Raw genomic sequence first — 13,897 nt, forward strand, 5'->3', positions numbered from 1 at the left:
AATCTTCCTACTTTATACATAGTTGATTTACTACCTTTACTGTATGTATATAGACTTTACCAATGAGATTTTTCCTTTTGTAGTTTTCATGTTTTTAGTTGTGGCCTTTTCTTTTTTAGTTAAAGTCCCATTAACATTTCTTGTAAAGCTGGTTTAGTGATGCTGAACTCTTTTAGCCTTTGCTTATCTGTAAATCTCCATCAAATCTGAATGAAAGCCTTGCCAGGTAGAGTATTCTTGGCTATAGGCCTCTTCCTTTCATCATTTAAAATATATCGTGCCACTTCTTTCTGGAGAGTTTCTGCTGAAATGTCAGCTATCTGATAGCCTTCTGGGAGTTCCCTTGTAGTAACTTGTTGCTTTGCTGTTCCGTTGCTGCTTTTAATATTCTTTCTTTTTTCTTTTTTTTTTTCTTAAAGTGCTGCAGTTGCAGCATATGGAAGTTCCCAGGCTAGGGGCTGAATCAGAGGTGTAGCTGCCAGCCTGGCCACAGCCACAGCAATGCCAGATCCAAGTCGCATCAGCAGCTTGCACCACAGCTCATGGCAATGTTAGATCCTTAACCCACTGAGTGAGGCCAGGGATCGAACCCACATCCTCATGGATACTAGTTGGTTTCATTACTACTGAGCCACAATGGGAAATCCAAACATTCTTTATTTAAAGTATCTTTGCCATTTTATTTATTTTTTATTTTTATTTATTTGCTTTTTAGGGCGGCACCCATGGCGTTTGGAGGTTCCCAGGCTAGGGGTTGAATTGGAGCTACAGCTGCCCACCTATGCTACAGCCCCAGCAACATCAGATCCGAGCCACATCTGTGACCTACACCACAGCTCATTGCAATGCTGGATCCTTAGCCTACTGATCGAGGCCAAGGATCGAACCCGCATTCTTATGGATCCTGGTCGGGTTTGTTAACCATTGAGCCACAAAGGGAGCTCCTATTTTTGCCATTTTAATTACAGTGTGTCTTGGTGTTGTCTTCTTTGGGTTGATCCTGTTTTAGACTCTCTCTGATGCCTCCATTTCTGTTTCCTTTCCCAGGTTCGGGAAGTTTCCATCTATTATATCTTCAAATACGTTCTCTCCCTCTTCTCCTTGTGCATCCCCTAGAATTCTCATATTAGTACACTTGATGTTGTACTAGAGGTCTCTTAAACTGTCCTCATTTCTTTTTATTCTTTTTTCTTTTCAGCTTTAGTAATTTCTACTACTCCATCTTTTAGCTCGATGGTCTTATTCCTCAGTATTATCCAATATACTCTTGATTCCTTCTAGTGTATTTTTCATTTCAGTTATTGTACTCTTTATCTCTTTTTGGTTCTTTATATTTTCTAACTCTTGTTAAAAACTTATAAATACTTACTCTGTTCTGGGGTTCTTAAGGCAGCAGATCCACTGGTGGGCAGAGCCTATTCCAGCACTAATAAGCTAGAGGAAGGACCCCAGAATGGAACTTGCCTGCACCAGTGTCCCCCAAGAACAAGCTCCCCCAAGTGGCTGCTGCCAGTGTTTGTGTCCCCAGGGTGTTCTGCCTCTCCAGGAGACTTTACAAGATGAGCATGTGTGTCTGACCCAGGCTTATTTCAGATTACTGCTTCTGCCATGGGTCTCAGAGTGTGTGAGGTTTTATGTGCACCCTCAAAGAGTGGAATCTCTATTGTCCACAGCCCTCTGACTATCCCAAAGTTAAGCCCCACTAGGCTTCAAAGCCAATTTTTCTGGGAGCTTGTCCTAGTGCAGGAGCCTGATGTGGGGCTCAGACCCTTAGCTCTTTCATGAGAACCTCTACAATTGTAATTATTCTCGTTTGTGGGTTGCCCACCCAGGGATGTTGGTTGTGACTGTGTAGCCTCTCCACCACTCCTACCTATCTCATTGTGATTCTTTATGGATGTAGTTGTAGAAGATCTTTTCTGCTAGTACTCCAGTTTTTCTTAATCAATAGTTCTGTAATAACTGTAATTTTAGTGTTCCTGTGTGAAGAGGTGAGCTCAGGGTCTTCCTATTCTGTCTGGGCCACCTCCCTAGACTTCCTCACCTTTAAATCAGAGTTTGCTGCCATATCTCGTTGAGTTCAGGACATGAACTGTAGGGTGGTTGTTTATCTGGCCATACACCAGCTTCAAACTGTTACTCCATCTTTCTTTTTGAAAAGGAATGTTCCTTTGAGGTGCACATAATTAAATGTTACCAACCCAGGCTCCTTTTTGCTGATGTTTTCGAACCTTCAGGTCAGGGCCCTTTATTCACTCTTCATTAAGTCCCTTTCCTTCCTTCTTGATGAGGAGGAGAGAGTGATTAGTTGTGTCACATGTTACTGATAGAAGGAAGTGGCTGAGAATGACCTGTTGGACTGTCACGTGTCACCATTGATTTTCACATCACTAGGGGTGTCTTTGGTGGAGTGCTTGAGATTCTAGGAGCGGGAAGAGGGAAACTGGACACAGTACATCCAGACACTGAGATTTAGGTATAACAGTACCTGGCATGGGATCATTAAAAAATATCTATTGATTAAATCTTGGAATCTGAGATTGTGCTATCTGATTTGACACATTCAATGAAATTCTTCTTTCTAAAATGAGTATGATTTGAGATAATCACCATTCATCTTTTTAGGTGGCAATTCTCGGACCGCAATGGTTGCTGCCCTGAGCCCAGCAGATATCAACTATGATGAAACTTTGAGCACTCTCAGGTACTCCAGTGTGATGTCAGTAGCTAAAAAGAACACAGTGCCACTGTTAGTCATTGTGCCATGGATTTTCTTATGCTGTGCAGGTGGTCGCTTGAGTGAATAATCATCTGTTCCTCTCTCTCATAACAGAGAAAACATAGGAGAAAAGTTATTTTTATTATAATAGAATTCACTTGTTTATAGTTTTCAGTTTCGTTGAGAAAGCCAGGAACTTTTTCATAGGAAAGATAATTAAATCTGCTCAAGTGAGACTTTGGGGTAGCTTTTAGATAATAGTAAAAATTGCTGGAATTCCCTTGTGGCTCAGCAAGTTAAGAATCAGGCATTGTCACTGCTATGGCTTGGGTAGCAGCTGTGGTGTGGGTTTGATCCCTGGCCCAGGAATTTCTACATGCCATGGGCACAGCCAAAAAAAAAAAAAAATCTTAATAATACTCATTTCTATTAAAGCATCCCTTTCTTGTGTTTGTCATTATAGAAATGTTCCACATCATAAAAAATAATACAGTTATGGGAGTTCCCATTGTGGCTCAGGAGTGATGAACTCGACTAGTATCCATGAGGACATGGGTTTAATCCTCAGCTTTGCTCAGTGGGTTAAGGACCCTGCGTTGCTGTGAGCTGTGGTGTAGGTTGCAGACATGGCTCGAATCTGGCATTGCTGTGGCTATGGCTGTGGTGTAGGCCAGCAGCTTCAGCTCCAGCTTGACCCCTAGCCTGGGAACTTCCGCATGCCAAAGGTGTGCCCCAAAAAGACAAAAAAAAGTAATAGAAATAAAAGTAATACAGTTATGAGTACATGTGATATTTTAAAAATTACTAACAGAATGTTCACTGTAGGACAGTTTTATATGTGAATAGGTTGCATTGCTTAGCTCACAGCAATGCCGGATCCTTTAACTCACTGAACGAGGCCAGAGATCAAATCTGTGTCCTCTTGGATACTAGTCGGATTCATTTCTGTTGTGCCACAATGGGAACTAGGTTGTATTACTTTAATCTGGAACTTTCAACTCTTCTCCCATTAAAGAGATTTTTTGATATAGTGGAAGGAGCACTGTATGGTCTGATGAATTAGTTTTGAGTCCTCTCTCTGATATTTATTTCCTTTGTGATCTTGAGTAAATCATTTATTGGAGTCTTCATTTTTATAAAGTACTATAAAGCTGCTACAAATGTATTATTATTAAAGCTCACAAAAATGTGTAAATACTCAAGTTTGATTTAGAAATAATGGTATGTTACTTATGAGAAATAGAGCATTTGAGGAATGGCAAAATCGTATTTTCTTTTTGGATCTAGATATGCAGATCGTGCAAAACAAATTAAATGCAATGCTGTTATCAATGAGGACCCCAACGCCAAACTGGTTCGTGAATTAAAGGAGGAGGTGACACGGCTGAAGGACCTTCTTCGTGCTCAGGGCCTGGGAGATATTATTGATAGTAAGTAAATTAAGGATCAACACAAAATCTATTCCTTTCCTCTCCAGGGTTCTTAAACTTCGGTTTAAGGAACTTGATGAAGCTAGGTGGTAGAGAAAGAGTTTTCTTTTCTTTTTTTTTTCTCCCTTAACTTCTTAAAAAGCCCATTGAAAACGATATCAGAATTCCTTTATGTGATGTTCTATGTACCAGGTTATCCATTTGAACTCTTCAAGTTAGTTTTTAAAAATAATATATCACTACTTGCATTTTTATTAGATTTCTGTTTTTGATCAGCAATGAAGTTTATTTGGAATGTTGTTTGGAATAATTCTCACTGAGAATTATTCACTTCATAAAAATATTACTTGAAATTTTTGTTTCTGAGTTGTGAATGTCTCTGGATTAATGTAGTGGCTGTATATATGTCAGAAACTCCCCATTCCAGTCTCTTTTAAGGTAGGATTTACCTTCGAGTGGTCACCCTCCTACAGAATGATTGAATGCCCCTGAATTGCTCCTTGCTTAAGAAGGGGAAAAGAATCTATTCCATTCAAGTTCAAGAATTAGACTTCCAGAGAGTCTTACAATGTTGTCTTAAAATGGATCTTTTGTAACCTCAGTGTTCTGTCTGCATAATGTCTAATCAGAAGTTCTCTTGAGTTAACTAGATTATTCAGGTAGAATAGTATATGGGCTTATTTAATAAAGCATGCTTTTATTTTTTGAGTGTAAGATTAATGTATTATTTGGAATTCTGAAGAGATTTTCAAGGCCTCTTCTCATATAGTTCTTACTGATTAGCTCCTGATTTTACATGAATATGTACGATTTGTAGAATGATAATATATTATTCTTAGTGTTAATGTTTTCACCTTCCCAAATGCCAAATACCGCTCTGCTCCCTTTCGCTGTGTCACTGCTGACCCTGAACTTTGACCCTTGTATTTTCCCTCTTGCTTACCTTTAGTTGAACCATTGATCGATGATTACTCTGGAAGTGGAGGCAAATGTGTGTATTTCATGTATTGGTTATTTCCAGTACTCTGACTTGCTAATCTGCCTCTGCTGGATCAGCCTTAAAATGAGCTTTGCATGCCAGCAATCCTAACGGGGAAATCCCAGACAGAGCACACTGTAGGTTCAGAAATGATCCTATTTTTGCCCTTTTCCATTAGCAAAGCAGTCTTTTGCTGAACTTCAGTTTGTGGCTTGAATAAAGTTCAGAGGCTTAAAAACCTTTTGCTGTTTCTAATCTTTAGCTTTTCCTCTTAAATGTGATTAAATTGAATCCAAAGTCATAGATGATGAAGATAGTGATGCAGCAGCTCACAGTTACTGAGTGTTTATAATGTAGCAGGACCTATTCTAAGTATCTTGAAAATAGTATTTCATTTAATCCTGTCAGTGACTCTGATAAAGTTCCATTTTGCCCAATTTGCCAATGAGGACACTGCTGCCTGGAGTAGTTATTAGTTTGCCGCTGAGTAAGATCCCATGGTTTGTATGTGATCAGACTGGGTAGGGTTAACTCAGAGCCCTAGTTTTTAATCATTATTACACTTTTTTGGCCTCCTGATCCTTCAGGGTCTGATTATTTAATTGAAAAATGCTTTTAAATTACCTATATAATTACGAGCCTTAATGTATATATAATTGAAAACAATCACTTCTAGGAGTTCCCGTCCTGGCTCAGTGGTTAGCGAATCCAACTAGGAACCATGAGGTTGTGGGTTCGATACCCGGCCTTGCTCAGTGGGTTAAGGATCTGGCGTTGTCGTGAGCTGTGGTGTAGGTTGCAGACGCAGCTCAGATCTCGCGTTGCTGTGGCTGTAGTGTAGGCCAGCGGCTATAGCTCCGATTTGACCCCTAGCGTGGAAATCTCCATATGCCGCAGGAGCGGCCCTAGAAAAGGCAAAAAAAAAAAAGAAAGAAAAAGAAAACAAGCACTTCTAGTTGGCCAAATCTCCATGATTGAGTAGATTACAAATTAAATTTAAAAAAAACTTGGGTGTCTAAAATGTGTGCTTGAGGAGTTCCCGTTGTGATGTAGTGGAAACAAGCCTGACCTAGTAACCATGAGGACGCAGGTTCGATCCCTGACCTCGCTAGGTGAGTTAAGGATCTGGCATTGCCATGAGCTGTGGTGTAGGTTGCAGACGCAGCTCAGATCCCAAGTTGCTGTGGCTGTGGTGTAGGCCAATGGCTACAGCTCCAGTTCGACCCTTAGCCTGGGAACTTCCATATGCCGTGACTGCGGCCCTAAAATGCAATAAAATAAAATAAAATGTGTGCTTGAAATGAGGCTATTTTATAAAGGATTACGTGCCATTACTCTCTCCATATCTATCATCATGTTGGTGAGAAAGTAATTTTTTACCCTTTTAAGATAATTCATCAAGGGATTACTATCTTAGGGTAATTTAAGAATCCTGATTTTGAAGGGGTTAAGTTTTAGATTTTTATTGATTCATTCATTCATTTCTATAGTAGGGCATGTATAACAGGCTTGGCAGACAGTGAGCAAATACCTGGGAGAAACCAAATATAGCCCTGGTGCTGTGGTGAGGCTGGGCCTTGAAGATGCTATAACGTCCTCATTACAGAGTGACTCTTGGACTGGAATAGCTCTGTCTGAGATTTCCAAAGCCAACTGATAACTGGTGTGGGAAAGATACCTCTTGTTCTTGCTTTTGTGCTCAAGGTGGTGCTGCTGCCAGCTTGTTGCCTCACTCTTCTCTGAGCAGTTGTGGCATCTTCCCAAAAAGCTATGCATGACTAAGTTTTAATTCTGTGTCGTGCAGAAAAGCAGCCCTGACTACTTCTGTTTCGACCACTGCTCTTAATTCCTTTAGGGCTTGCATGTGTCAGTTGGACCTTTTAAACTCCATCCGTCCTCTTCTTTCCCACCTTGCTGCTATCACTTGATGGCTAATTTTTTGCTCCAGTTCTATCCCCCTTTTACAACTTGCTTGTTTTCCTATGTTCTGTATTTGCAGATGGTGGTTTTCAAACTGTCTTGAAGCAACCACTGGTTTTAAGAGGCTTCAAGAACTCGATTTGATTAAGTTGAGATGGATAGACCCAGAGAGAGCTAACAGTAATTTTTCTGACTCTTTGTATTGATTCATATTATATCCTTTAAGGAAAATGTGGTTAGTTTTGCTATGAATTTTAAGCAGTGTAGATTTTCTTACATTTAAAAATGGGCGAATTTGAAAATAGGAATGCACCAGTACCTATGGATTTCCTCTGATGCCTATTTGGGAAGAATGACTAATGGAGGAAAGCACCAACAGCAAATTAATGAATTTCTTGTTTGTGGCTCTTTTTACCAAAACTAAGTTTAAAAGCAAAATCTACGGCTTTATTAGTAAATGAGAGTATGCCCCTAAAAACTTGTATTCCGTACTAGGAACTTGGCTTCCCAGTGACTCATGGTCATACTCTTAGGCAGAGTAAGAGCCGTACTTATAATAATCAGGCTTAATTTTTGTTGCTCTAATAGATGAATGTAAGGTACACCCAATTCAATAATTTCCTTATTGTTCTTCCATGTTGAGGTAATCAGTTTTGAGTTCTTAACCAGGACTTATACAAAACTCCTGTGAGTTCTACAATTATCTCTCCTTTTTTTTTAGAAGGCGTATTTTCAAAATCCTTTTTAGGAGTTCCCATCATGGCTCAGCAGAAACGAATCTGACTAGTATCCATGAGGATACAGGTTCAATTCCTGGCCTCACTTGGTAGGTTAAGGATCCAGCGTGGCCGTGAGCTGTGGTGTAAGTTGCAGACATGGCTGGGGTCCTGAGTTTCTGTGGCTGTGGTGTAGGCCAATGGCTATCGCTGTGATTCGACCCCCTAGCCTGGGAACCTCCATATGGTGCGAGTGCAGCCCTTAAAAAAAAAAAAAAAAAAAAATCCTTTTAACACACAGAGAATGCTACTATGTGCTGAAATTTTTGTTTTAATGTAATATTTTCTTTGGAATTTGTCCTGAATGCCTTAAAGTACTGGGTAGGCTGATGTGCACTGATATTGATGAATACATGATCATCTTTTTCCCCCTACTATTACAGACTGCTGGGATTTACTAGTGTAATCCTAAACCTTGTAGATTTGGAGCCGTAGAAGAAATAGACGGAATGTAGCACAGCTGTTTGTGCCTGAGCATTACCCTTTCTTTGAAGCTCTGGTTGCTCCTGCCCGATACAGTGTTAACCCGCACTGGAACTTTTCAGTTGCTAAATTCAGAAGTGGTTCTTCTCCTCTATAAGACCAGTATTAAAGACAGACACGTTTTAGAACTGCCATCTAGAACAATCATACCTTGTCTTTGTATCATAACTTGTCTTTGTCTTGGCGCTTTGATGCTGTCCTTTCTTACACTGGTGTTCCTTCCTGTCTTTTTTCTTCTGCTCCTTTCCCTCTTTTCTACTTTTTCTGCCTTCCCTTCTTTCTATCTCCCAGATCTGAAAGATTTTCAGAACAATAAGCATAGGTACTTGCTAGCCTCTGAGAATCAACGTCCTGGCAATTTTTCCACAGCATCCATGGGGTCCCTTACTTCATCTCCATCTTCCTGCTCACTCAATAGTCAGGTGGGCTTAACATCTGTGACTAGTATTCAGGAGAGGATCATGTCTACACCTGGAGGAGAGGAAGCCATCGAACGTCTAAAGGTAAGTAGTAACTCAGAATCAATGAAAGTTATTCTGTATAGTTCCACGAGGCAGAGTTAGGACTAAAAATCACTGAGATACTGGTTCAGCGTATGGAAGTACTTTCTAACTCTCTGAGGTGCCCTGAAAATGAAATTGCTGCTTTGTAAGATAATTTCTCTTCATCAGAATGCTTGAATCTGACATGGCCGGGCAGAGATGGGAGGGAGAGCCTAGCGGGCAGGTTGTAGGTTGGCCAGGCAAAGTAACTGATAAGTAGATTTGTCCATTAATTCTGAGGCAGTTTACAAGTCACAGTGCAATCTTTAATTAGAAATTTCATTGGAAGCTGAGTAATTAAACATTTGGTTTCTTTTGAAGGTAGAATTCTATATAGAGCCATGTTTCTGTTAGTAAAGCTGTATAATCAAAAGAAAGTTTGAACATTTGAATAGGTGGACTGGATTTATTCAGAGACACGTGAAATAATATTTTCTGCAAGTTCATAGAAAGCCCTGTGAGCACTTCTGTGGAAGGGCTGGCCCCCTCCCCTGAGGTGCTGGTGCATGCGGGGTCGTGGATCTTCCTGCTGGTGCTGTGTTCCTGAGTCCTGTGTGTGCAGGTCACCTGCATGGCAGACCGCTCGGCTTTCCCAGCCTGTTGCTGCCTCTGTGGTACTTTCTTGTCTCCTCCCATGAGTGTGAACGTTAGGAGCAGCAAACGTTCTGACTCATAGGTTCTTCCTTCCCCCTTGGTGACTACAGTGAGAGCAGACAGTAGTCACCTATGGGGCCATCCATCAAATCACTGTGACAGCAATACAAATGCCTTTTCTTTCCCTGCTTGTCACCTCCAGGATGATAGTTTGATCTGTACCTTGTGGCCTTTGAATTCAAGAGTACCAAGGTAGGAAAAACAAGGAGGGCTTTGCTCAGGTTGTTGCCGTGGTGCGGGTTTGCTCCCTGGCCTGGGAACTTCCGCATGCTGCAGGCATGGCCAAAAGCTGAAATAAAACAAAGCAAGGAAGGCAAAGAAACTTTTTTTTCTTTTCTTTTCTTTGGTCTTAGGGCCATACCCATGGCATGTGGAAATTCCCCAGCTAGTGGTCTAATCAGAGTTGTGACTGCCAGTCTACACCACAGCCACAGCAGCACTGGATCTGAGCCAAATCTGCCACCTGCACCACAGTTCACAGCCAACTCTGGATCCCCAACCCACTGTGCAAGGCCAGGGATCAAACCTGCATCCTCATGGATACCAGTCGGGTTGGCTAACTGCTGAGCCACGACGGGAACTCTGGCAAAGAAACTTTAAGGAACTGGGAAGTTGCAGTCCTGCCGCCTGTATGCATTCACTCAGTATGGGATTCACCACCACAATTGCTCTTTTAGGGGCTTCTGAGAACAGTGACACACTTTGACCGATGAACCAGTGAAAAGGTTTGCTGAGTCCTTTCACTAAAAGGGAATTAAGCCTGATAATTGCAGATGGTAGACACTTTCATTTTGGTTTGCAGTTGAGGCTGAAAGAGATTTTACGTGAAGAATGGGCTTTGCTTCTTAATCAGCCTGCTTTTTTTGTCATGGATTTTACTTCTAACATGAAGTGCTCTGGAACAAAAGTAATGATCTTGTTTCTTCCTTCAGAACATGTTAGTGGAAAGCAGGTGAAAATTCTCTTTTTTTTTTCCTATCTTCTTTGCTTTGTAGGGCTGCCCCCACAGCATATGGAGGTTCCCAGGCTAAGGGTCCAATCTGAGCTACAGCTGCTGCCCTATGCCACAGCAATGCCGGATCTGAGTCATGCCTGCAGCCTACACCACAGCTCACGGCAATGCAGGATCCTTAACCCACTGAGTGAGGCCAGGGATCAAACCCTCAACCTCATGGTTCCTAGTCGGATTTGTTTCCCCTGTGCCATGATGGGAACTCCTGAAAGTGGGTGAAATTCTGAAGTGCTTGACAAAGGGAGAGGGAGAGAGAAATCTTTTTATTAAATGTTGCAAAGAAAAAGATAATTTCTGCTATTGTAAAATTGACTTTGAAATTGTATTGGATATTAGTGAAGCCCTATGCAAGAAGGCTTTTTATTTCTGTATTTTATCATGATAGACATCAGTGACAAAGTTGCCATGCACGGTTCTTCTATTCAAGCCATTGGGGACATGCAGAGAGGTTTTGTGGAAAGGAAAAGTGAAATAATTTTCTATTTGGTATAAAAATGTTATTTTTCTTTGGGGATTTTGGGCTTTTTTGGGTTTTTTGGGTTTTTTTTTTGTCTTTTTGTGTTTTTCTTGAGCCACTCCCACGGCATATGGAGGTTCCCAGGCTAGGGGTCGAATCAGAGCTGTAGCCACCAGCCTACGCCAGAGCCACAGCAACTCGAGATCTGAGCCGCGTCTGCAACCTACACCACAGCTCATGGCAACGCCGGATCCTTTAACCCACTGAGCAAGGGCAGGTTTAGAACCTGCAACCTCATGGTTCCTAGTCGGATTCGTTAACCACTGCGCCACAACGGGAATTCCCTCTTTGGGGATTTTGAATCTTACTATTTGAATCTTACCTTAGTATATGAATGAGATTTAACATAACATATGTCTTTAACACATATCTTGATGTAGGAAAAAAATTATTCCCAACTGCCAGGTAGAACCAACTGAAAATAATGCTGGATATTAGGAGTCAAGATGTCAAGCAGACTCTTTAAGCATTAGGTTGCCCAGTATCTTCCACATCATTCCTAGGGAATAGCACTGCCATTGAATTTCCAGGAACCCTCCCCACAACCTCCCTGCTTCCCACCCAAAACAAAACAAAACTTTATTACTTTTATCAAAAATTAAATTTGTTTTAATTCTCCTTTAAGCCAATATTAAAGACATCTTCCATTTTCCCTACCTGTACAAAATAGCTTCTTTATGCTTTTGCATTCAGTCTTGAGTTTTTAATGCAGCATGGTAGTTTACTGAAGCCTAAGCACCTTAGGTCTGCTTCTGTTTTGTGAATGGGGAGAATTCCATTCCAGCAGGCCTACGTTTTAAGACTGTGGGCAGATAACATCTTGTGCTCACAGGGCAAGGCAGCAGTTATGCGATAGAAATGCTTGAGAATTTCTCATCTGGGGACTCTTTCATTGTTGAGGGTGAAGGAGTGGCATTCCTGACATGACACTGGAGGAGAAAAATACTGTAGTGGAAAACAGTAACAGAGGAGGCGAATTCATCTTCCTACCATTTTATGTCCCGTTGCCTCTCTTTATTTTTGACTTCTAAAAAATGGATAAGTTGGTAGTGTTTTATACAGGACATTGCTATCGCTTCATTCATTGAGCAGTCTGTTTCCATATGGAAGAGACCCATGTTACCCTCTCATAAATATTTGAGCCCTCCACAAACCTCTGGCAAAAGAGAATGAGGTGTAATTGCTTTTAGTTTTTAGTCGAAATTCAAGCTGTGTGGAAATGTATCCTTGATTTGGATTCCTACTTAACAAGGTTTTAAATATGTAGCTATAGCTACTGTGTGGTGCCTCTGGTGTTTATTATTCTAGCATCAAAGTCAGTACTGTGAGTGCCATTGCTTTGGCTTAGACTATAAATATCCACAAATACCCATTATAGAAGCGTGCAAGGGTAAATTCGATGCTAGGCAGCCTGAGGGCATCACGCTTGGAACTCACTTAGGAAGCACACTCTGTTCAGCACAGTAAAAAACCTATCCGACAGCTTCAGGCAATGTTCCATGTAGTAAGTGCTTTTAACTTTTTTAACACGTCATAATTAAAAATAAATAAATAAATTTTAAAAATCACTGTTTAAATTGTTTGATTTTGTTTTGTTTTTGTCTTTTTGCCTTTTTTCTAGGGCCGCTTCCGCAGCATATGGAGGTTCCCAGGCTAGGGGTCTAATCGGAGCTGTAGCCACCGGCCTACGCCACAGCCACAGCAACGCGGGATCCGAGTCGTGTCTGCAACCTACACCACAGCTCACAGCAACACCGGATCCTTAACCCACTGAGCAAGCCAGGGACCGAACCCTCAACCTCATGGTTCCTAGTCAGATTCGTTAACCACTGAGCCATGACGGGAACTCCTAAGTTGCATTTTTTTTTTTTTGGAAGAAACATTTCTGACTTGTTTTGTGGACTTCTCTGCCACTTTAACTGAATCATGTTGAAGGAATTACATCATGTTTAGCAATGTGAACATAATTACAGCCAATGCTGTACAGATAGCTGGGCATACATGATGTGAGATCAAAGGTGAAAGACGCCTCAGCCCAGCATTCTTTGGAACTTAAAAAAAATGTTTTCTGATGTCATTCTGTTTTTTCAGAGTTATTTTAATTACAGCACCTGCGGGAAGGAAGGACCCCTTAAAGAGTGTCTCCTTGACCAATCATTTCTAAAGCATGAATCCCAGTTTCAGTTTAATCTTCAGTTAGGCTTCTAGAATGAATTATGGGTAGCACTGGGCGCCATGTGCCAGGCCTGCCTGCAGAGTGCATTGATGACTCAGACTGAAAGCTATCTTCTTGTTGGCATCTCTGTTTTATTTACACTAAGTTTGTTATTCAGGCTTGAGGGAAGAATATTCCTCATTCTTCCTTAACTTACGGTGAGCTGTTTTGTAGAATATTTTCTTTAGGGCCTGTAGATTATGCCTTCGTTGGAGCAGAGAACAACAAGAGTCAAGAAACCCAGCTCTAGACCCAGCTCAGGGAAAAGTGTGACCTCAGGGTCATCAATTTCTCTGGTCCTCGGTCTCTACATTTCTAGAATGTTTCTGGAGTAAAATGGCTTTTTGCAGCACCAACATTTTGCTTAAATGACACTACCAATACCGTTTTCTCTAACCTTTTTTCAAAGTTTTAAAAAATAACTTTCTAGACAGCATAGAAGTTGGAACTTGAAGCTATAATGAAAAATGAAAGTAGTACCTTACTCAGCTCACTCATCAAATCTCCCTCCAAGGGGATCATACTCTGATTTACCCTCCAGGTGGTAAATAAACTTAGATGCAGCAAAATGGTAAGAGGATTCCTAGACAGTGACTTTGCTTCCTTGCGTGAGTTTACAGTTGCCCCCAAGTAGAATAGTTTTTTGTTTT

General features: G+C 41.1%; 1 protein-coding gene across 8 annotated transcripts in view; it reads left to right on the forward strand.

Annotated features, from left to right (window-relative positions):
- The window catches only part of KIF1B (kinesin family member 1B), a 167,999-nt gene that overhangs the window by 64,093 nt on the left and 90,009 nt on the right, over positions 1–13,897 (forward strand). For 4 of the 8 annotated variants that reach the window (XM_047791712.1, XM_047791716.1, XM_047791719.1 and 1 more), the window contains 4 exons: positions 2,626–2,704; positions 4,007–4,149; positions 5,099–5,140; positions 8,599–8,810. In XM_047791712.1, coding sequence (XP_047647668.1) covers positions 2,626–2,704; positions 4,007–4,149; positions 5,099–5,140; positions 8,599–8,810 — 476 coding nt within the window. The remainder of the gene's footprint in view (positions 1–2,625; positions 2,705–4,006; positions 4,150–5,098; positions 5,141–8,598; positions 8,811–13,897) is intronic. The other 4 variants (XM_047791714.1, XM_047791717.1, XM_047791720.1 and 1 more) reach the window with 2 other exon arrangements.

Source organism: Phacochoerus africanus, chromosome 8 (genome assembly GCF_016906955.1).
Source record: "Phacochoerus africanus isolate WHEZ1 chromosome 8, ROS_Pafr_v1, whole genome shotgun sequence".
NCBI lineage: Eukaryota > Metazoa > Chordata > Mammalia > Artiodactyla > Suidae > Phacochoerus > Phacochoerus africanus.